The sequence below is a fragment of the Falco biarmicus genome, chromosome 5, assembly GCF_023638135.1.
Source record: "Falco biarmicus isolate bFalBia1 chromosome 5, bFalBia1.pri, whole genome shotgun sequence".
Lineage (NCBI taxonomy): Eukaryota > Metazoa > Chordata > Aves > Falconiformes > Falconidae > Falco > Falco biarmicus.
The window spans coordinates 22,176,670-22,200,000 of record NC_079292.1 but is presented as its reverse complement, the minus strand read 5'-3'; the positions used below and the strand labels follow the sequence as shown (position 1 = coordinate 22,200,000).

Sequence of the window (23,331 nt, the reverse complement as noted above, 5' to 3'; positions counted from 1 at the left end):
TTAGGGAAAGCAGACAAGAAACTGGTCAGGCTGCAAATTCCTAGGTAACCTTACCTCTACTCCTTTTCATTGAGATTGTGTCAATAGAGACATTTTACCCCTCATGGGAGTCTTTCCATACTGTTTGGGGGCTTCTTAACCATTTCAGTTTGGGGAGAGTTCTTTGTGAAGCTTTCCACTCGTTCAAAAGAAATTTGAAAATGGGAATTCCATGGATTCCTAGAGCATAGGAAAAATGCTTCGAATCTCCTGAATATGATTTTTTTTCCTTTCCAAAACTACCTCCTGAATTCAGCCTGAACCATTTCAGCCAACCTGATTTACTGCTGTCTTCCCTCAAAAGACATTGCCCTATGATAGGGGCTGCTATCCATCAATGGGACCACACTGAATGTCCTTTTTCCTCCATCTGTGGAAGGAGATCCACAATGCCCAGCTGCAGACCTAATACTTGGGCAGATTTATGCCGTGTGTCTCCATGTTTACTCAGGTCGTGGTATAGCCTACATGCTAAAGGAGTTATTTCAGTCCTCCAGAGGGATGAGATCAGATTTCCCTCACATGATGGTGCTTGTGACTGATGGACGATCCCAGGATGACGTGTTGCCACCAGCCAGAGTGGCCCATGCTTTGGGTAAGAGTTGTCCTGTTGCATTTCCCTGAAACCTTGGTTCTTCATGAATTTCCAGGGGGTTGAGAGTGGTACATTATGTAATGTGTACACTTGGAGTGCATTGTTGGCTTTCTGCCCTCCTTTATCCTCTCTTCTTTCTATTCCTAGCTTGAGTGTCTTGGTTTGCTATAACTCACACTTGCTGCTTCAGCTGAGTTCTCACATAGCTACTGAAGTACCTGATCCCAGAAGAGGTTATTAGCAGGAAGATTGTGATGAGGTGTTTGGAATCTCTGATCTCAAACGTTTTTGCTTCTGTTGAGTGAGCGATGTATTTCAGGGATCCGCGTCATTGCTGTGGGTGTCTCAGGAGCTGACCCCACTGAGCTCAACAGCATCTTGCTGCAGCAGAACCTCCAGAACGTTTTCTATATCAGAACATTCGACGACTTCCCAGAAATCCTCCGAGAGATGATAGAAGTCATTTGTTCTGATCCTCAGGCTTCAGGGGCCCAGCTGCCATTGGGAGAGGTGAGCCAGTTCATAGATCTTTGAATATAAGCCAGCTTGCTTGGTGTGTGTTGTGCAAAAGCGCAATCTTCTTCCCTGAGCAAAGTTTCAAAGGTTTAGGACACTGGGTCCAATCCTGACCTCACTTACTGTCCAACCCTAGAGATAAGGAACAAAATCTTTGAAATCAAAGGAGTGGAACTGGGGAATCCAGAATACAGGATTGAAAGTTTTGTTGCATAAGGCCATTGCGGGGGCAGAGCACTTGGATGTATTATAAATGTATTGCCCCCTTCTAACTCTAGTTGATGGGTCATTGCTATGAATGTGAGCTTGTCTGCAGAGTATCTCCAACAGTGATATTTTATGGCTGTTTCAATGAAAAGATGGGTGATAGAAAAGTGCAGTGACCTCTTGACACCTGTTGAAGGCTGGTGTTTGATGTCTGGTTCCAAAACTTGAAGGATCACTGATCTAAGCCAAACTCTATGCTGTAGGGTACCCGACATGAAGCTGACAAGCAATTGCCATTTGGTGACACGGAGAGCAAGCCACACATGCCTGATACGTCATCAGCTGAACCACATACCCAAAAAGAAGAGGATGCTTGTGATCCCTGGTGTTTAAAGGTAAGAATTAGTTCACTGTGTCTTGGGGGTTTATATTTCAAAGAGACGATGATTACTGGTCTGATCAGGTCACTTCTCATCCCTGTGTGGTGTGCAGTGGAGTTATATCAGTGTCAAGACTTTTAACTCTGGGAACCATGTCCATGTTTGGGAAGGACATCCTAGAAGCTGCCATTTCAGCATGGGAAATGCAGCAGCCTCCTGTGCTCCTTCCCAGCAAACCAATGAAATTCAGGTTTTCCATAAATCCTGCTTCATATCTGCCAGCTCCATGCAGACATCACAGGTGTCCTGTGGCATCTCAGCTCTATGCTCCATGTGAGCCACTGAACAGACCAACAAGTTGCTGCTGCTCCTTACTTCAGAAATAAAATGTCAGGGGGCAAATCTACCCACTCCTCATACCAAGCAGGAAGCCAGAGGACATGAAGAACAGTAGGACAGCCCCAGAGCCCATGTGCTGGTCTAGTGAGTTAACTGATGTGGCTGTAGCCAGCAAAACTGAACAGTGTATGTTAGCTTCACTGGAGAAAATTAGGGTCTCTGTAGTAGCTGGTGGACAGGTAGTCAGTGTGGTGATCAGTCTGGTCATGATTCAGTTCAAAGGTAGGTGTCCACACTGGCAGCATAGCTCAGATGGTGATGTTTGTGCTGTAGCAGTCTAAAATGGGGTGAGGTAACTGCTGTCTGTGGACAGTTGAATTAGGGTCTTTATTTCATGCCTCCCAAACTCCTTTCCACAGTTTCTCCGATGGGGGAGAACAATTGTATTGACACTACCCTAAAGCCTTGCAGATATGTAACCAAGAATATTTAGAGTCTGTCTGAGCCAGAAAGCTCCTGAACTATAGATGACATGGGCCAAGACTTTTTGAGGCATCAATATATTCCCTGACTGCATTTTGTCCTCACACAATGCTGTGTTCTCCATCCTGTTTTCCCAATTTCAGTGCAAGCTTGAGACAAAAGAAATAACAGATGACCTCCAAGGGACTTTAAATTGTCTAATGATATGAACAGGTCTCCTGGATGATCGACTTTGCTTCTTCCTTTTGTTGCATAAGCCAAGGAGCATGCTAGTCTGTATTTTGTGGTCACTCTGGTTTGAGTTTATTTGCCATCCTTCAGTGGATAATAATCTCTTCCATTTTCCTTCTCCTTTCAAGAACTTCAGAGGCTCACTGGCTCGCAGAGGCTATGACTCATACAGCTTTCCTACAAAGGGAGAGAAAGGAGAGCGGGTGAGTCCACCAGCATGAATCATCCACTTGATTAATATGCAACTAAATAATTAGGAAGAGACCTAGCAAAGAATCATCTTCAGGTCTTTTATGTTGGTGTTCTGATATATCCCACTCCATGCTGGCTTTGAAAATCGGGCAAAAGAGAACTAATGTGTGCGTGTGCACAGTGGCAGTTGGGGATTCTCTCAAGTGGTACAGAAAGCTAGTGCTGCATGAAGCTGTTTGGATTTGGAGGTCTGGGGCCATAACCTGCGTGCTGTTACTTTCCATGTATTTAGGGTCTACCTGGGAAGGACGGCATTCCTGGGCTGCCAGGCAGACCGGGGCGCACAGGTCCTCCTGGTCCCCCTGGACTCATGGTATGTGTTTGTTTTAACAAACTTTGTCAAAGTGCTGTTTAAGAGAAGAGTGAGCCTGTCTCTCAAATATCTCTTGTTTCTCTCTCCCCGCCCCCCCCCTCCCCATTTTGCAGGGTCTCCCTGGCATCCAAGGTGGTGTTGTAAGTATTTTCAATGCAGCAAAGATAATCAGTACAGTGGGACCCTAAAGCTTTGCTTTTCAAGCCTTTCAAAGGCCAATTGTGCTGAGCAGAACAGGAAGCCCAAGTGACCCATTTTGCCTTTATGAGGGGCTGTTGATGTCACCAAATAGCTCTAAAGAGTCTTCCTTCTGGTCAGAGAACTGGCAAATAATGCGACACAACATGGGCACATTTCTAACCAAGTAACTCTCAGTGAACCAGAGCTGTCCAGAAAAAGACTGTGAACTCTTCCTTCAGCTATATATGTATCAGTCCTACTGCATAATCACCAGCAGCAACATTTGCTCACAGACTTCCTATACACAACATGCAACATTTCATAACATTGCCTGGAAAACATGCATCTTGCCAGGCCAGCCAAACCTTGTATGCCCTTGTGTTTGCTGTACTAATTGCTCTACACTGTTGATGTCATTGATGGTGGCACAGCTTTGCACGCTAGATCAGAAGTCACAAAATGTACCTCCTCTGCTTTTACCTGGGCTCTATTAGTAGGAAAATGACCGTATTTGACCAGATAAATCCCCCTTGGCCCTGAGAGCTGTATTGAGAAGGTACACATACCAAGGTGCCCAGGTCATTTGAGATGCCCTAGGATTTCCAAGGCAACCATCAAGGGCTGATAAAATATGGGTCTTGAAGAACACTTGTGAAGTAAGAGCTGGAGGTCAGGGAGGTATCAGAAAGCATCACAAATGGCACAAGACACCAGTGTATGTGTAATTGAACTAAGTCCCTGACCTCTGTTGGCTGCAACATGGTGTAAAAAGCCAGCTCTTGTGCAGAAGCAACATTTCAGTGGCACCATCTTGAACTTAACTCCATCTTTTGGGCTTGGTTCAGGTCCCATCTTCCAGCTGATGCTCCCCTCGATATTGGGACAAAAACCTATTTTCATGACCACTTTAAGAATGAATGAGATTTCAGATTTTATTAGAGACAGGTCTGTGGTCTTGTGGGTGCTTTGCTGCAAGGTTTATTTTTCATTCCAGGGATCTCCTGGCTATCCAGGACCAGTGGGGCCAAAAGGAGACAGAGTGAGTTTCATTCCTGGGTTTCACTGGGAGAAAGCTTTTGTATTGCTCTGATCTTTAATTTCTAAGCATTTGCACAGTGACCTTTGGTGAATATGAACTTCTGAGCTACACATAACTAGTGCCACACTGCTAGTCTTCAGCCTGGGGAGTGGTCCTTCAGCTTTGCTAGAAGGAATCTAATGTGTTTATGGAGAAAAGTTCTCAGTCCTTATCACAGGCCCTTGGCACATATCAGTTGGTTATTTGCAGAAGGAGGTAGCACTTAGTTGGATCATTCTGCCTTTCTGAGTTTCCACTATGAACAAGCTTGTTTGAATACATTTAAGACACAAAAAGGTAAGGCTTCAAGATCAGTTGTGGGCAGATCCCAGGAACCATTCTATTGTCCTTCCTTCATCCCCCAATGCCCGTTCCTCCCCCTTCCTTGCATCCACCTAAGTCGTCTGTATGGCTAAAGATCAGGGAACAGATCCTGCTGAAAGCCAACCCTTTTTCCCCTGATTAATTTTCTTCCATGACAGTAAGCAAAGCTCATGGATATGGCCATGTGGTTTCTGATACCTGAAAAAGAGTTGCAGCAAGCAGGTGGTTTGGGTTTGCGGTGCAGGGAGGAGCTGTTTGCTTTTAAAGTTACTTACACTGATCCTGAAATTGCTCCTAAGTCATGAAACTGCCAGTCTGCACCCAGACCTCCCAGCGCAGCTGAGTGTGTCCCCTGCTCCCTTTGTGCACAGGGCGAACCAGGCTATGTGCTGGGAGGAGTGGAGGTGATTCCTGGCCAAACTGGGCAGCCTGGTCCCACTGTGAGTATCATACCCCACGTATGGTGGACCCTTCAGCCTCCCAAGGGCTGGTAGAGAGGTGAAGGGAACTGGGAGAGAGCCCACATCACTCCCTTTCCTGGTTTTCATTGTTGCAGGGACAGAAAGGGCAGCCGGGCGTTCCTGGGGTAGCAGGACCACCCGGTTTACCAGGTTTACCAGGGCCACAGGGGCCACCAGGGATCTCCATCAAGGTAAGCATGGTTATTTGAAGCATGGTTCTGTGATATACCACAGAAAGAGGAGACCCGGCATAGTCCACGGTCTCTGGATGCTCTTCATTCTGGGGCCCTGGGAGCACACATCTTCTCTCCATCATGGGATTCTCCCATTGAGGCATAGAAGGAGGCAGTCTGCAAAATGTTCCTGTCATCAGGGGCCCTGCTCTTCAATGCAGTGGGAACAGGTGATTGAAAAGGTTACAGTCAGCCTTGTCTGACATGGGAGTAGGTTCAGTGGCCTCTAAGACTTTTCCAGCTCCAGGTCCCTAGGAGGGCTGTTCAGCAGCTAGAGTGAAATTCACAGGATCACTTGTGCTGTACACAGGCAAAACTGGACTGATGGTTCTCACCAAATGTCTCCTTGCATTGTGGGTAGGTCAAAAAGTCTCAGCAGACATCAAGAGACCTAAATCCCCCTCCTCTACCCTAAGGTGGGGGGGTTGACACCAGATATTTTGGGCTGAGGTGCCTGGAGCATGCAAGATAGCAGACACCTCTACTAAAGCTCTGTCTTCCCTTGGGGGTGGGAGTTTTGGTCCTCTGGGCTTTTCAGCCTGCAGGAGCTTTTTGCTGGGACTAGGTTTAGAGAGGACCCTTTCTCTAATTACCACCCTATGGTAACTCTCCTTGTCCTTTGTGTTTCAGGGTGAACCAGGGGATTCAGGTATCAGGGTAAGCACCTGAGATTGGCTTTCGCTTTTGCATGTGATGAGAAGCCTTTTTTTATTTTTATTTCTAAGCTGCCCAATAGCTCTGGTTTCCCTACTTACCAGATGTCCATCAAGACCCATAAAGGTCTGCTGGGACATGCAGTAAGACTTCCCTGTGCTTCATGCAGGGCCCTCGTGGAAGGAATGGCCTCAAGGGTGACAGAGGAGGCATGGGAGAGCCGGTGAGTGGTCCACCAATGGCCAGTTGCTGAGGAAGAGCTTCTGGCCATGGTGGGAATGGGCCATTGGCCTTGAGATGCCTTCTGCCACATGGACTGGGTGTAGAGGGACAATGTCTACTGCCAGTTCTCATCAGCCACCACTTTGGGATGCCTCACTCTGTTGACAAGGGTAGGCAGATTAAACAGGGCCAATTAAGCATTTCTCACTTTGTCAGCTTCATTCTGTTGACCTGTCACTCAGGAATTGCCACAAGGAAAATGTTAAAAGGCCATCAAAGACACGGGATAACAGCCATTCATTTTGCCAAAAGCAAGGGCATGCCTCTACCTCATGGCATGGAGCAAAGCTGTGAGAAGTGCGTCCATCATGGTGCTTGCCCTGATGATAAACCCTCTGGCATAGTCAGTTATGTTGGCAGGTGATAATAAATGTCACCTCATGAAGACTACTCCAAAGCAACAGTGATTCACCCTTGAGACCCCTCTGTCTCCTTCACCCATGGAGCAGCTGAGTGCAACCCTTCTTCCCACATCCCACTCCCCTGGTCCCAGGAGGACAGAGAACAACTGGGGCAGGTCCAGGGGAGGGCAAGAAGGTGGATCAAAAAGTGTGGGACAGTAAACAGGCTGAGCTGGAAGCAGATTCAAAGCAAAGAGCCACTTCTTCATAAAAGTCCCACAAGGGTGTTTGGGGTGTAGGAATTTTGAGTTCAAGGGGAGATAAGAGAAGAAAAAAATGTCCATGGGGGACTACTAGGAATAAAAGAATCCAAGCTGGGTTTGGGAAGTCCCTGCATTACAAATGGCTCAAACCTGAAAGATTACTGAGAGACTATATGCATGCCCTGTTCTTGCATCCTTCCCAAGGTGCCTGTTACTGTCCTTTATGATACATGGGCTTTTTTTTTTTTTTGTTACCTTTGCCATACTGTAAAGTTATATCCCACAGACCAGCCGTTTCCATATGTCAGTCTTCACCATTTCTACACCAGCAAGCATTACTATGGTCACCTTTTCACAGCAACACAGCCATGAAGAGCCACTGCAGAAAACAGCCACTGCCAGATCGACATGGGTACCCAGGCTTTTTCTTCCCATGTAACAAGCAAACACATCTTTACTTTCTCTTCCTGAGTAAAGCCAGTGATTCATATCTTATTTGTGGGTGAAAAGGAAATTTGGGAATACATAGGTATCTCTATAAATCCTCAGTTGCAAAGCAGCTGTTAAGATAGGCACATCAGGATATATATTCCTCTGCTTGGGTTTCTACAGATTTAAAAATAGAACTTTTCTTTAGTACGATGGGTAACAAACAGTTTGAAAGAAAAAGAATTGATGATGTATCTTACTTTTCAGGGGAAACCTGGCTTGCCAGGCCCTGTAGGGCTACATGGTGTTCCTGGACTGCCTGGACCAAGGGGAGAAAAGGTCATTACTCTCACATCAGATGCTTGTGGAATCCATCAGTCCAAGGGGGAGCTGAGAACAGCTGAGAGAAAGTAATAGCAGGATAGACATGTGGGGAGATACTTCATGATCTCCCACCATTCCCCTTCACTCCCTGCTTGTCTGGGTTTGATTTTCTGCATGGTAGAATAGATGCTTCATCTCCATCCAAGTCCATTTTTCCTCACAGTCCTCTTGTTTCTACCCAGCAGAAGGTCTCCTCTGCAGTTCCTGCTGGTGAGAGCAATGTTTCCTCCCAAATACGGCTCGAGCCCTGCATGCTCCCTGTCCCTTGGATAGGGCTGCTTCATTGAACCCCCCACCCTGCTTCTAATGGCCACTGAAAACACCTACAGACCCTTGTTTGTAATTGTCTCGTCCAAGTTGTTGTTTGTACCTTGCTTGAAGGTTACTGATCAGACATATGTCTCAGCCAAATGTTTACACAGCAAATCCCTCCCTTCCTGCTTTGCAGGGTGGCTAAGAGTAGATCTCTGAAGCAGATATCCAGGTGGGACATGTCATGCTCTGCATCTTTGAGGACCAGGTTCCCTGAGTGCAATGCTCTGCTTACCTTGCAGGGAATGGCAGGAACTGGCATTCCCGGCACTGCTGGCTTGAAAGGCGAAGAAGGAGAGCAGGTAGGATGGCAATTTTGTGTTGAGATTTGCAGCTAAAATCTCCTTGGAGGGTTCAGTGTCTCCAGACACTCCTCCAATACCTGCCATCGTGGTTTTCCCTGGAGGGCACATCCTATGGTTACAACTGGAAAGGGTGAGAGAAGGGAAGACACTGGGTTTTAAAGTCTGAGCTTTCACGGTTTCTTCTGGTTTTTTCAAGGGGGTGATGGGACCTCCAGGAGCACCAGGACCAAAGGTGGGTACTGAAACGCTGAACCTGAGTCCCTGTGCCTGGTACTCGGATGCCAAGGAAAGCATCTAGCTCTAACCATCACCATAGGCTGTGGAAATGTTGACCTCTTACTCAAAAGCAATGAAAGGGAATAATTTTACACATCAGCAGCCACTGGCCTGTGGAAGTCATTCCTGCAGGGTGCTGCAGAGACCTAGAATGGTAGCAAGTTGTGATATTCTAATAAAATAATAAAAGGCATTTTTCTGGCCAGTGAGACTCTGCAGAACTGTAGAAGTTCATATTAGATGTGTTTTGAGAGGAAGATGTAAGGAACAGATTGTCTCATATGTGCATTTTGGACACCTTCCTCTGAACCTTCCAGACCCACATTCACTCCTAAGTTCCCAGCAGAGAAAGACCAGCCCTGTGAGAGGTGACACAGCCCATCCTGAAGTTTAACTTTTCTTCTGAAAATGCCCATCTTTCTGTTGGGGGAGAAGGAAACCTTGACTTGACCAATTCTCTCACCTTGCTTAGGAGCCTGGGGTCAGTGGTGGGGAACAGTTTTGGCCTCTTGGTGCTGCCAGAGGAAAGGAACCAGACAAATGTAGCTCCAGTCCAAATCTGGCAACTCTGCAATGAACCCAGGGAAGATGATGGATGGCAAGGACTAGTCGGGAAGGGACTCATGGCAGACAGGAAGATTTTCTTGCATACTGCTGCATGCCTCCCAGCTCTCACTACTCTTGGAGATGTGGGAGTTCAACTCCAGGTTCTCCATGTGACAAAATACCTGGGAAGCTGCAAGTGCAGGAGGAATCAGCTGATCTTGGCATATACAGGGATGACTGCTGTAGGAGGACGAGACTTTCTCCTAAGCCAGGAGAAATGCCTCTCAATTCAGGTTTGAGTGGATGTTTGCCTCTTCCTGAAGTACCTGGCTTGAGCTCATGTTGAAGTTTGACACCAGAGAAAGGCTCAGGAAGTCTGAATTTTCCCTGGTATGGGGAGTGCCAGGTGTGGGTTTAGGTGGTAAGGAAACTCAGCATGGTCCCAAGTTGTTACAGCTCTTGGAGGAGCAACCACTTAGGATTGGGTTGTATGGCCCTCTGCATACCCTCTTCTGCAGGTAACTCAGGATATACTCTTTGAGTTAACTGCTGAAGGCCAAATGGATCTGCGTCACTGATTTATTTCATGTCTGTTAAAGCTCAAAAAATGTCCATGTTGAGCCCAAAATAAATTATTTTCATACTTCAAATAGATAGAAAATGAAGGAAAAATTAATATCAAAGGAAACATTTCATTCAGCATGAAACAAAGTAGTTTGCTTCCCTTTACAGTGGTGCTTTTTAATTTCATAAAATAAAAAAGGATCTTAAATCTGTAAAGTCTTTGCAAATGTAACAGCAGGTTTGCTGCTTATGTCTTGCTCTTCACGAGAGTAAAGACCTCCTTGACTTGCCCAGTCTTGATACACACGAATATGGGTCTGTGGGTGGGTGTTTCACAGACTGCTGATGCAAAGCAATGGGGAGAAAGAGCAAAATCTGGCGGGGTGCTTACTGGTGAGGTGACTGTTGATGTTTATGAGCTCTTTCTGAGTTGACAGCAGAAGGTGCAGGAGGCAATCACAGCTGCTCATTTTCATTTAGAGTGAACCAGGACCACCTAGGGAAGAAGAATTGATTGGGCCAAGGGTGTGCCTCCAAATTAATCAAATCACAACAAAGTTTTAAAAATTAAGATTAAAAAAAAAAGTAAATGTAGAACCCATAGTAACTGGGCCCTCGACCAACATCTCACTTTGCTATCTTGGTTACGCTCAGCCTCTGAGCTAAGCCTGGACCTACCCTGCAACCCCTGACCTGCGCATTATCTATGCTGTAAACCCTCAATTTTTTCCAGAAGACTGTCTCATCTTCAGTTCTCAAGCTCCTTGGGAGGAAAGAGTCTGATCAAGCTCAGGATAGTCCATCTATATATATAGTAATGTATATATATTGTATTATAGAATCATAGAATGATAGGATGGTTTAGGTTGGATTGGACCTTAAAGACCATCTAGTTCCAGCCCCCTGCCAGGGGCAGGAACACCTTCCACTAGACCAGGTTGCTCCAAGCCCCATCCAACCTGGCCTTGAACACTTCCAGGGATGAGGCATCCACAGCTTCTCTGGGCAACCTGTGCCAGTGCCTCACCACCCTCACAGTGAAGAATTTCTTCCTAATATCTAATCTAGCTCTGTCCTCTTTTACTTTAAAACCATTCCCCCTTGTCCTGTCACTACAAGCCCTACTAAAAAGTCTGTCCCCATCTCTCTTATAAGCCCCCTTTAGGTACTGGAAGGCCGCCCTAAGGTCTTCCTGGAGCCTTCTCTCCTCCAGGCTGAACAGCCCCAGCTCTACCAGCCTGTCTGCCTAGGAGAGGTGCTCCAGTCCTCTAATCATCTTTGTGGCCTCCTCTGGACTTGCTCCAACAGGTCCGTGTCCTTCTTATGCTGGGGACCCCAGAGCAGACACAGCGCTGCAGGTGGGGTCTCACCAGAGCAGAGCAGAGGGGGAGAATCCCCTCCCTGGACCTGCTGACCACGCTGCTTTTGGTGCAGCCCTGGGTTTGGTTGGCTTGCTGGGCTGCAAGTGCACATTGACAGGTTACATTGAGCTTCTCATATGTAGTTCATATATATATATAAATATTTATATATGTTATATAGCAGATTATTGTGGTAGAACTATATAGTAACTATATTTAATTTTATAAAAATATGCAATTTAATATTAGGCATTATAAAAAAAGTATGTATAGTAATATGTTTGATTATACAAGATAGCAATATATTATATATACTATACTGGTAATTAATATGCAATATACAATATCTATCAATTCATGGACTACATATATAACACGCTATGTGCCATATATGAAATACATGTAAAAAAATGTATTTTTTTTACTTGCTTTCCTCCCTGCTTTCACAATCTCCAGCGGAGGAAACGTGCTTAGCAGGCTCTTCTGCAGTGTGCAAACCTCCAGGCTCGTCCTGCCCTGCCAGTGGATCCTTGTCTTAACTAAAGCATCTTCTGTTTTCCAGGGTAACAAAGGGCAAGGTGGTGATAAAGGGGAAAAGGTGAGACTGGCCAGCACTGAAGTGCAAAGTAGGAGGGGAAGAAGCACTGGCTCTGTTTTGGGGCTCAGGACAGAGCAGTTGAGGTATCTGACTGGAGATCCAGAGGGAGGGAATTTGAGGTCTCCCCCGAAGGCTTCTTCCAGTCTGGCCAGATGTAACTGGGCCACGTAGCTGCATGCCACGCCACCGTAACTTCAAGGTTCAGGAGCTTGCTGATGTTGAAGGTGCTGTCATGCATGGACTAGACTTTGCACAAATGGTAAATCTCTGGGACAGTCTGCAGCTAGCAAACACTGACAAACAAACTTTGAATACTCTTTGCTGGTCCATACTGAGTATTCACAGTTTGCTTTTATTGAGCTATCTTTCAGGTTTTGACAGCTCCCCCAGCTGCACTTGTTCTGCACATGTGTTTGATTATAACCTCAAAGATCAAAGAGACAGCAGCATTTTTGCTAAGAAAAGCTAGTGAAAAATGGAAATACGCTGTCAGTCTTCCTCGAGCCAGTGCACCTTGCAGGAGCAGCCCTGCAAGCACAGCGAGTGTGTGTACTTGCAGCTTCCAGCTCTGAGCAGAGACCTGGGGCTGGGGGTTAGGCAAAGCACTGACCTTGTCTGGTGGCTCCCATTCATCTCATAGCCATCTCCATACCTTCTCTTGCTTGCAAAGGACCATCTTCAATAGCTTTTCCTGGGCTGAGAGCTTGCTGCTCTGCACTTCATCTCTGGTAGATGGCAACCAGGCATGTTCAAGATAAGCATGGGGATTTCCCTCTCTCACCCCATAACTGTCTGGCAGAGCTGTCTTGTAGTTGGTGAAAAATTGGGCTGAAAAGCTTTCTCCCTCCGTCTGGCTGAGAGCTTCTCACTACAGCAGGGATTGAAAGTGCTGAATCTTTTTTCATTTTGGTGGAAATCCTCTTTTGATGTCTTGCAGGGACTCCCAGGACCTCCAGGGCAGAAGGGAGACCAAGTAAGTCGAACAGTAAGAGAGCAACATGTTTGACTAGCTCAGGTGAGAGTATCCCGGCTTTCCCCAACTTGTTCTATGTGTGCAGCTCTTGCAAGTACAGTTGAGTGTGTTTATGGGGAGGCTTACGCAGAGGTGAAGCCAGCAGGGATGTACTTGAATGCTGTTTTGCTGTTGTGCTTCTGAGATGGGTTTTGAGCTGTTTTAAGGAATGGATAGGGGGAAAAAATGAGCAGAAATTTTTCTTTGCCCCAAATTGTTCATTTTACGTCCTTTTGCCTTGCAGGGGAACCCAGGATTCCCAGGTGCTCCAGCTATGGGGGTAACTATGAGTGGATTACAGCCCTTCTTGTCCTATAGCTATGCAGCATCACCACCAGTGGTGCCAGTAGACTGAGGACCAAGAGAGATGTGTCCCACTGAACTGCAAGAAAAACTAATGGACCTTTTCCCTGACCCTCCAGCCGACTATGTCTTCTGCTCCCTTGCTCCACTTCTTGTATTCCCAGCCCTGCAAGATAGTTGCCCACTGTCTCCTCAAAGGAGCTTCACTGCTGTGCAGGAAACATGAGAATAAAGCCTCCCCACCACTGAAGCCTTGTGCTCCAGGCCTGTCCCCGTGCTCAAGCTCCTCATTCGTGATGGGGCTGCTCTGGTCCCTGCTGAAGCAGCATGTCCCTCTGCTGCTTCACATCTCTCTAAATGCTAGGGCAGCTCTAAGGAGAAAACTTGGTGGTGGCCACCACTGCATGTCCCATGGCATTGCTGCACATGGTGTGGGAGCAGCTGGAGATTGCATTAAGGACTAAGGCCCACCACCAGGACAGACTGATGTGTTATGGAGGATGCTTGAGTGAGCAGAGACATTGCTGTCTGAAGGTCACCTTGGTGTGTGTTAGCAAAGGCTACAGCAGCTCTCTGCTAATAGTACCTTGCATGTGTGGTCGTTCAGTTCCATACCTAGAGCCAAAACCTACAGAAGCTGATGGGATTCCTCACAAGCTTCACTGGGTTTGGGATTTGGCTTGTGGTTCTTTCTGGCTTGTAGCCCATTCTGATTTGTAGCCCTTTCTAACCATCAGTGCAGGTCCTATCCCATAACAAGGCTGAGATTCTTTTGCTTTGGAAAAGGTGATTTGAATAGACCCTCCTTTGAAAGGGAGATCCTTTTTTCCCAAATAAGAGGACATTTCTGTGATTTCTTTTTATCCTCAGATTTTGGGACCTCCAGGCAAGAAAGGTGTCAGGGTAAGTCCATTAATTAGCACTGCTTGAAACTTAGATGAGATCTTCAGCTGAAAAAGTGAAGGCCGTACCATGTTTCACCATCTGAACCATATCTCCCTTGTGATTGACTGGAGAGGAGATGTTGAAAAAGTAGCAGTAGTCTTGCCCTGCTGGCATTTCTTTTGCTTTTATTAACATTTTGTACCTAGCATTCTCTTTCTAGCCCTAGTCTGGGGGGAGATTTGGGATTTCCATGTGCTGGTTTTAGAAGGGAGAGATTGCTGAAGTGCAGATCCAGCCCACGCACAGAAGCTACTATCCAGCCAAGGGAGGCATTGACATAAAATCAAAGCACAGCTGAGGCTGGAAGGGACTTCTGGAAGTCTCTAGTCCCACCTCCTACTCAAAACAGAGCCAACTTCAAAGCTGAGTCACATTGCTCAGGGTCTTGTGTGCTGAGCATCTCCATGGATGGAGATCTCCCCACATCATTTAGGCCTCTGACTCAGTGTTTGGCCTCCCCATGACGGAAGAAAACTGAATTTCTCATACCAAGGAGACCACTGAGACAGAGCTGTTCCCTGACTATATTGTCCATATTGTACATCTACTTTATAGCACAGTGGCTACAGTTCACTTTTTCAGTGGCCTCATGGTGAAATGTGGCCTGGAATATCTTTTTATTACTATTATTATTATTATTATTATTATTATTATTATTATTATTATTATTATTATTATTATTATTGATAGCTCACTGCCAACCTGCAAAGAAATAAAAGATCTCCCTCATCTATGTAAGAAGTATTTACTGCAGGACTAACTCCTCTTGGCTTTTTGACAGCTGACATTTGTGAAATACCCTGCAGTGCTTCATACCTCCTGCACCCTACAGAGACAACAGGTTTTGTCCTTTTCACTGGGCTTGGATGTTGGAGCCACCTCCCTTTATTGGCCTTATTGTGCAGACTGCTTGACACTGTTTAGCAAAAATGTCTCTCTTCTTTTAGGCTGGCTGCATTTAGGTGGCGGGCCGGGACTCTTGCAGTGTCCCCATGTTGGAATTGGCTTGGAATATCTCAATTTTTTTGTCTTGATAGCTCATTGCCAATCTGCAGGGAAATAAAAAAATCTTAATTTTATCCTGCTCATACACTATAAATGGTGTTCTACAATACAGCAGTTGCATGGCTGGAGAGGGTGTAACTACTGTGATGAGTTTTGTATGACAGAAGACCAGATACCGCAAAGTTTCATTATAAACCCAAAGGTGGATGGTTGGGTGGTTTTGGCAAGGGAATGGTTTTCGGAGTGTATTAGAAGTGCAAAATGCAGTTCTAGGGAACCACATGAACAGGGCTTGGCTTCCTGCATGATATTATAAGTTTTGGGTATGTCTTTTTTTCAAAGGGAGACACTGGACCAACAGGGGCCCTGGGACCACAAGGAGACAAAGGAATACAAGGAGACAAAGGAGAGAAGGTAATGCACTTGCTTTTCTCAGCGCATCTTTTATTTTGGGTTTATTTTGTTTGTGTCCACAAGGGAAACTCTGAGGCAGATGGAATTCCTTCCCACGTCATGCTAACAAGGACCACCCATATGCTGAAAGCCAAGGGGAGACTTGTCACATGTAGAAGTCAAAAGCTCTTTGAAAGGAAGTCAGTGAGAGAGGCAGTTACTAATGCTCAGCTCACCCAGCTGCCAAGGACGTTCTCCGTCCTTTTCTGCTGGCTTCAAATGTGGAAATTTATGTCCTGAGCTTGAAAGCTGTTCTGGCAAGACATTATATCTCCCTCTGCATCTTGCTTAGCACCAAACACAGCACTGGCAACTAACTCCCACCGGTTACAGCAAGGGTGGGAGGTAGGCTGATCCTTGAGGTGGCTGCGAAATGGTGGTGGGGTGGAGACTGCTAACAGCAAGCATGGCATAAGATGTGTTCCCAATAGTGAGATAATCAGCGGAGCAGGGTTATGCCACCACAGCTTGTGCATTGTGATGGAAGCATTGCAGACAAGATCTGCAAGATCAGGATGGGGAAACCAAGGCATGTGCTGGGTTCCCCAGACTGTACTCTACTGAAAGTTGACTCTCCACAACAGCATCTCTGTGGTGGCCATAAGGACAAACTGAGAGGTAGTACCAGAACAGAGTTTGTCCTAGCTGTCTCTCTGTTGTACGTAGAGTTGCAGAGAGGAAAGCTCCTGCTCCCCAAGCGTTACACTGAGATGCACATCATCATTGATTTTTGCAGGGATGTCCAGGTTTCGGCATTCCTGGTCAACCTGGGCTAAAGGGAGACCCAGGCGATAGGGTGAGTGGGGCCGTACACTGTATGTGGAAAGGGGAGGGCTAAGGAGGCAAATCAGGAGGTTCAGAGACAAAATCTCTCTATCACCTCCATGCATGTGAATTTACTGGCCTTCACCCTTGGGGAAATTAATACGGGGTGGTGACAAGGACTCGGGCTGTCACCCTGTGGTTGGCGATCCCGTGGTGGTCTTGTGTGATGGGGTAATTAGCACTGTCTTCCACAGTCAGGTGCCAAGGCGGGGCTCCTCTGAAGTGTAGGCAGAGGATCACTCATGAGTCTGAAAGAAAGCACAGAGTCAAGGGTCAACTGGTAATTCTGTAAACAGCAAAGCCGAGGAAGCTTCATTTCCAATGGCTTTGTGTCCTGAAAGTGAACTTGACCTTTATCTTCCTGACTTTTGTGTCTAAGAAGGTTCAAGTGTCTGGTGGCTCCTACGTGAGCTCACTGATGTCTAGTAGAGGCTGGCTTAATGCCTTGGTTTTCCCTTCTACAGGGACATTAACAGTCCATTTCATTAATGTAATTTCACTTTAATAGTCACATCATTAATGGTTGAACTTGATGATCTAATGGTTGGACTTGATGATCTTAAACCTCTTTTCCAACCTACATGATTCTGTGATTCTGTGATTTTAAACCAGCAAAAACCTGCAAAACCTAACACCTCAGGTCCCCACCCTGCCATCAAAGCTAGTAATCAAAGCATTAATGGTTTCAAAGTGGAGAAGACAGATGCATCTAGATGGTGTGTGCTTACAGAAGGGCCTCTTGGGACATCATCTGTTTTCCCTTTCTCTGCATTTTACTACGCTGTTTCAGCTGGTAATTCCTGCAATCAAAGAACAGCTTTGCAGCACTGAGTCTGATGTTCACACCCTTTAGATACAACAGAGGACCCTCACCTGAAATTATTCTACTGTATCATTCTTGCCATATGACTAATGTTCTGTATTTCTGCAGGGAAATGTAGGTTTGTCTGGCAAACCAGGTCAGAAGGTGAGTCTGTGCAGGGATTGCCACATGTAAAGCATTGTCTCATGACTGATATCTATGTCACCCAAAGCAACTTGAGTCAGTGGGGTTTTTATCTTTGCCATAGGGCTGTGTCAAAATGCAGAGAGCATTCTAAAGCTGAAAGGTCTGAACAAATCCGGCTTTGCTGAAGTCTTCATATGACATGCAGAGCCCTACAGAAAAACAAAAGATGCTCTTGCATATTCAGTGAGGCCTTAAAAAAATCCTGCAAATCCTGGCTTGTAGGATTCCTCCTAGCAATGGTTCAAAACTGGTCAAGAGAGGTCAAGAAACATCCCAAATGTCATGTTTGTTCAGTGAATATGTTTCGCTGTGTATGTTTCTCAAACAGCGTTGCTCCCCAGGCTTGGCTGAAGGACCATATGAATGTGAGAAATATTACAGCCTGATACATAGCCCAGTGAAGAGAATATTTAGGCTGGATGAGCTTGATGGGCATGGAGAAATTTGATATCAAAAAAGATAAATGAGATGCATCCATGACGGGATGTGTTAACAAGATGTGTTAATGCAGTTGCAAAGTGAAGAAAACAGCAAGAGGTATTTAGGGTTGGGAGAAGGCATGGTGAGGTGGTTGAGTGATGAGGAAAGTCTCTGTTGTACAAACATCAATTAGAGCCAATGCATAAATACCCATCCACGAGAGTTCAACTGACTTTACATAGGAATAGAAGTTAAAACATGGAGGGGCAACTGACCGTGTGCCTACACCGCACTCTCAAGACCAGACCTACCTCCTGGGTCTGTTCTAATAGGTCACTTCATTTGAGCTGCAAAGCTTCCTGGAGGTGGAGATCCTCAGAAGAGTCTGTCCTGCAGTGTCTGCCAAGGCTGATTGCGGAGTCTGAATGCACTACGTTAGAGACAGATGCTTCCCAGTCCAGCCCACTAAGCAAATACTATAAGCACAACCCTTCCTGGCACAGGGTAGATGCTCTGAGCCCAAGCTTCAGCCAGGAATGTGGAAGCAATTGCATGGCCACTGGGCCTGGCATGCTGTCTGAACCTGCTCCACAATGTCTAATGTGAGAACTGTGAAATGCAGAAGAGGAATGTAACAACAATCTTGTTTTCTTTAGGGGGATATAGGTCTTAAGGGAGAGAAAGGTGAACCAGGATTACCTGGGAAACCAGGCGAGACCGGACTAAGAGGTAAAGATGTAAGTAGAAGCTAACAATCCAGCCGTATGGTCACGTCGAACCCCTTGGTACACCACTCAGTACCAAGCTAACAACCCCAGGTTATGCCCTTGCAATAGCAAGTAGGAACCAGTGACAGGATGAGACCACTCAGAAACATTCATTTTATACAGGCCTGGTTGGGGAAGAGACAGGTCTCAGCACAAGCAGCCAATGAACTACCTCTAATTAGGCATGATGGTTTGCTCATCAAGGGATCTAACTTCTCATTTGCTCTGTCTGCTCTTTGATTGCAAGTGAGGAGGTAGATCCCTCGCAGATTGTCATTAGGGTCTGCTTTAGGCTATGTTTCGGGTCTGAGTCTCTTTACCCTCGGTCTGGGAGGAACAAGTGCATGGCACCATGGTATTTGTGCTGCACTGCCTGGATGGAACGTTTCTTGTTATTCAACATCATGTTTTTTCATCACTGAGTCATGTCTGTCTGACGTGCAGAGAACTAGCACAGTGCGCAGCCACAACAGCCTGGACGGGCTTGCTTTTGGCTTTAGGACACCATAGTTCCCTCTTACGATCAAACAAGGTGGTCCCTCACAAAAGCATCATAAATGGCTTCTTCAAACAAGGTGGCCCCTCACAAAAGCATCATAAATGGCTTCTGGAAAGCCTCACCTAACCGCAGTCAATAAGGATATTTCTTCAGTTCAAAGGGCTGAGTTGATCCGTGAACATCAGATGGAATAGGAACACCAAGGGAAGTCTTGAAAAGAAAAAAAAAGCAGCAGCTGTGTTTACAATCCTGAGGTACTGCTGCCAGACACCCCTGACTTCAGAGCCACTGGTGATTTCAGAGTAAGAGCTGTTAACCTGAGGAGGAAGTTAGGGTAATAAACTTGGTCACAGATGGAAATGTAACCTTGCACTTCTGCATTGTGTTGTAGGGAGAACCAGGGAAGAAAGGCACCTCTGGGACCAAGGTAATCAAGGGGGAGCCCACACCTTCCAGTTACATGGCTACCAAACACAGCAAGCTAACTCACCGCTGGAGCTCCTGGTATGACAGTGTAGGAGAAGGGCTGCACTGAGTTAGAGTGAAGGTCTATCCAGCCCAGCATCTCACCTCCAAGAGTGACCAACTTCCCTGGAGGTCCTGGGAACAATGCAAAAGCAGGATGTCCTGTGTGAGAGGTGGTACCTCATGGGTCTTGGTAGACTTTGCTTCATGAATTTAGTCACCCCACATAAATCTTTAAAGACCCTCAACACCCCTGGGCAAAGCATTGCACAGGTTAGTTAAACAGCAGCTAGAAAATTACACCCTTTGATTTGTTTTGAAGCTGACCTCTGCTCGTTTTATTTCCTTTTTACTTGTCCTTATTGTAGATGAGACTATGAAGAATTTCCTTCATCTGGCCCTTGGCTTTTCTTTATTTCAGCTGTTGTTTCACCTCCCAAACCTGAAGGCTTGAAAAGAAAGGCCAAAAAAGAACTAAATTGTATTTTCCTTGAGAAATATTTCTTCATGTTCTACAGCAGATGCAGGAAACAGTATGCCATGAATAACAGTGAACTTTGGTGGAAATAACTTCATTCTACCCCTATTTATGAATACTATCACCCTACATCTCCTATCCCGCTTACTTTATTTATGGGGTAAAACACCACCCCTAATTTAAGACATCTCATATGGCCATAAGCCTGCTTTGCCTTGGCTTTCCAAGCATTAAGCAATGCCGAAGCGGAGATCTAACTCACATTAGAGCCACTGCAATGGTAGGTGATCTTGGTTCTCTCCCTTTAAAGTGGTTCCTCCAGGTGTAAGTGCAGTAAAATCAGTATCAGTAAAGTTCAGCCTGAGGGAAGCAAACTTTTAAAAGCTACTCCTCCTCTCTTTTAGGGAGAAACTGGTGTCCCTGGAGAACCGGGAGAGAGAGGAATCAGGGTAATAATTACTATTATTACAATTTTCTGCCTGGGTGAGTGGTGGGGCATCAGGGGAGGTTGCTCTGCTGCTGCCCGGGCACCCCGGGTCTGGGCAGGAGGAGAGGACTTCCTTCTCCATCCTAACCAGAGTACCCCCTTAGAAATATCCATGTGCAAATATTTCTTGCGTGAAAAATCACAGAATGGCCAACATTTTTCTTGTTTGCTTTACCTTATTGACCTGCTGGACATGCTCTATTTCTGATTGCTTCTCTGAATCCTTTCTTGCAGGGTCCACCCGGACTTCCAGGACGCCCTGGAGAACAGGGGATAAAAGGCGATACAGGGCAGCCTGGAAAGGATGTAAGGCAGTCCCTAAAGGAGCAGTTGAGAGAGGGTGGACTTGGATAGTGCAATACCAATCAAAGAAAGAACTGTATTATTTTTCTGCCTTACAGTCTGCAAGGCATAGAAATCTGCCTCCCTTTCTCATGGGGAGAGGGATCTCCTCTTCAAAGGGAAGATTAGGGCTGTTTCTCTCTTCTTGTTTAATTAACTAGAGCACAAGTTAAATAGCAGGACTGTGCACTGAGGGTTTCTGAGTGTGTAAAAATGTCCCCAGCCCCACACTGCTGGAAAAAAAATGCTTCGCTGTCTCAGTCTGGTGAGGAAGAAAGGGAAATGATACACTTAGGTTCTGTCTGTCTGATCCCCCTCTAATAGCTTTGGAAAACATGGGCTAAGACCAGCTACATTGTCAGAGGTCTCAAAGACAGGGTGTTTCTACAAACTTTGTGAAACCAAACAGCTGGCTAGAGGAAAGTCCCTAATAAGCCCACCCGCTGAGGAAGAGGCTAATAATCTTATTAAATATTAGATAACTCCTCCACTGGAGAGATGTTGAAATCCAGATTTCATTAGCTCAGCTGCTCAAAGATAGGCTTGTTAGCCCATTGGATGCTGAGCTGACAAGAAGAGGGGAGACTTCTGATTCCCCTTACCACAGCTCGTTCTCATCCTGCCTCTCTCTCCACCTCCTAGGGGAACACTGGAGAGAAGGGAGGCAAGGGTGAATCTGTAGGTTTGCACATTCCCACTTATAACCTTGCATGAGAGAGAGTGTGTTTGGAGGCTAAAATCTTGAATGGCACCACTATTTTTGGGGGGAATGGGGTTATGCTGGTGTTGTATCTTCACAGGGTGAGCCTGGGCTGCCTGGGACTCCTGGAAGCATTGTAAGTAACACCTGCTTCTGTTGACTTACACGTTTATTCAGGGAAGGGATATATTGAGATTTATTGTGAATCCATGTAGGACACATTGCCAAAACTTACTGCTTTCAACAGTGCATGCTGTAGAGTGGATTTCCCTCCTGGCCTTATCAAAGGTGCAAAGCAGCGAAGCCAGCTCCTCTATACATATATGCATTAATCCCACCCCAAAGGGCATTAATCCCACCCCAAATGGCTTGTTACTGATGCTGTAAAAAGACTATGATGCAGAAGAGACTAAAAGCTAGCTATGAACCCATCTGATACCTTTAATCACCACCTGTTGTGTAATCAAGGCCTCTGAGCTCCCTCTATAGTGAAGACAGAGTTGGATACCTTCTAGGAAAGGTGCTTAGGCAGATGGAATGACTCATGCTCATAACTCTCCTGTGCCTTTGCATGGAGTTTTCCTTTGGATTAAAGGCCTAACATCAAATTCGGTCAGATGAAAAGCGAGCAACTCAACCCAGGTTTATCAAAAATAAGGCTGGAAGAGATTTTGAAAGGTCATTTAGGTGATCAAGGTGCTTCAGTACATGAATGTGCAAGGAGGCATTTTTACACCCTGTTGGCTTCAGTGGAGGTAAAGCCACCACCACCCTGCAAAGCTGAACCTCTGCCCTAGGACCAGGAGCCACAGCCTCTCAAGAGAGCTGTGCAAAACTTTATCTTCCACTCCTAGGGATGAGGCATTGGCAGGATCTGAGTAAGAGGCTCCTTCAGACTGGGTAAAATGCTACCAGCCACCTTCAGTGGTATTATTCCTGTACAAAACAATTATTTCAGTTGACTTCAGAGCTCCAAACAAGCCAGGAGCAAGGAGTTGGTGCCTTCTGGTGGTATTTCTCTCCATATTTTACAGCTCTCTGCTTCCAATACCAACGTGCTGTTTGAAACCACCCCTTTTGGGGGTCCTAGACCCATTTCCAGTTTTTGTTATCCACTGCAGCTCCTGTTCACTTGTATCTTGTGTATTCTGCACTACTTGAACTCTGGTGTGTTTGGGAGTGGGACATAGGGATAGCAAGCACCCCCTGTTCCCTTCAAAACTACAAGAGCCTTATTGCTCCAGGGTATGGCAAGATCTTCCTCTGCTAGTACGTAACCATCTCACTCCATCAGGCAGCCAGGTGGCTGCCTATGAGGATAGGGTTCTAAAAGTTTGTTCTCATTCACACAGTTACCCAACCAGCTACCCAAATATCCCATTAAATGCCCATGCCAGAGAGGGACCCAAACAATGTCCTGAGTGGCAGGGAAGTGTGTGACCAGTTCCCTTTGAAAGGGACTTCACTGGAGCCACCCTGAACCTCTTACCTGTGAGAGCAAAGATGCTGCACCAGCTCCCTGTAGGTTTAACGCCAAACATAGCAGGTTCAGGTTGCAGGCTGATCTGGGAGAAAGCATCCAGCTCTGTGCCCATGGATGAAGGCTAATGGAGATAAAAGGCACATGGAGGTGAGAGGCTCTATCAAAGACATCATACTTCACTTTGTGAGCATT

General features: G+C 46.1%; 1 protein-coding gene across 1 annotated transcript in view; it reads left to right on the top strand.

Moving 5' to 3' along the window:
* Positions 1 to 23,331, top strand: part of LOC130149750 (collagen alpha-1(VII) chain-like) — a 116,274-nt gene that overhangs the window by 40,732 nt on the left and 52,211 nt on the right. The window contains exons 24-50 of the mRNA XM_056339721.1: positions 491 to 634; positions 954 to 1,144; positions 1,621 to 1,752; positions 2,919 to 2,993; positions 3,275 to 3,355; positions 3,469 to 3,495; positions 4,530 to 4,574; positions 5,309 to 5,377; positions 5,494 to 5,589; positions 6,262 to 6,288; positions 6,455 to 6,508; positions 7,868 to 7,939; positions 8,539 to 8,598; positions 8,798 to 8,833; positions 11,911 to 11,946; positions 12,884 to 12,919; positions 13,203 to 13,238; positions 14,132 to 14,164; positions 15,554 to 15,625; positions 16,401 to 16,460; positions 17,421 to 17,456; positions 18,575 to 18,655; positions 19,576 to 19,611; positions 20,532 to 20,576; positions 20,849 to 20,920; positions 21,599 to 21,634; positions 21,757 to 21,792. Of these exons, the coding sequence (XP_056195696.1) occupies positions 491 to 634; positions 954 to 1,144; positions 1,621 to 1,752; positions 2,919 to 2,993; positions 3,275 to 3,355; positions 3,469 to 3,495; positions 4,530 to 4,574; positions 5,309 to 5,377; positions 5,494 to 5,589; positions 6,262 to 6,288; positions 6,455 to 6,508; positions 7,868 to 7,939; positions 8,539 to 8,598; positions 8,798 to 8,833; positions 11,911 to 11,946; positions 12,884 to 12,919; positions 13,203 to 13,238; positions 14,132 to 14,164; positions 15,554 to 15,625; positions 16,401 to 16,460; positions 17,421 to 17,456; positions 18,575 to 18,655; positions 19,576 to 19,611; positions 20,532 to 20,576; positions 20,849 to 20,920; positions 21,599 to 21,634; positions 21,757 to 21,792 (1,724 nt within the window). The remainder of the gene's footprint in view (positions 1 to 490; positions 635 to 953; positions 1,145 to 1,620; positions 1,753 to 2,918; positions 2,994 to 3,274; positions 3,356 to 3,468; positions 3,496 to 4,529; positions 4,575 to 5,308; positions 5,378 to 5,493; positions 5,590 to 6,261; positions 6,289 to 6,454; positions 6,509 to 7,867; positions 7,940 to 8,538; positions 8,599 to 8,797; positions 8,834 to 11,910; positions 11,947 to 12,883; positions 12,920 to 13,202; positions 13,239 to 14,131; positions 14,165 to 15,553; positions 15,626 to 16,400; positions 16,461 to 17,420; positions 17,457 to 18,574; positions 18,656 to 19,575; positions 19,612 to 20,531; positions 20,577 to 20,848; positions 20,921 to 21,598; positions 21,635 to 21,756; positions 21,793 to 23,331) is intronic.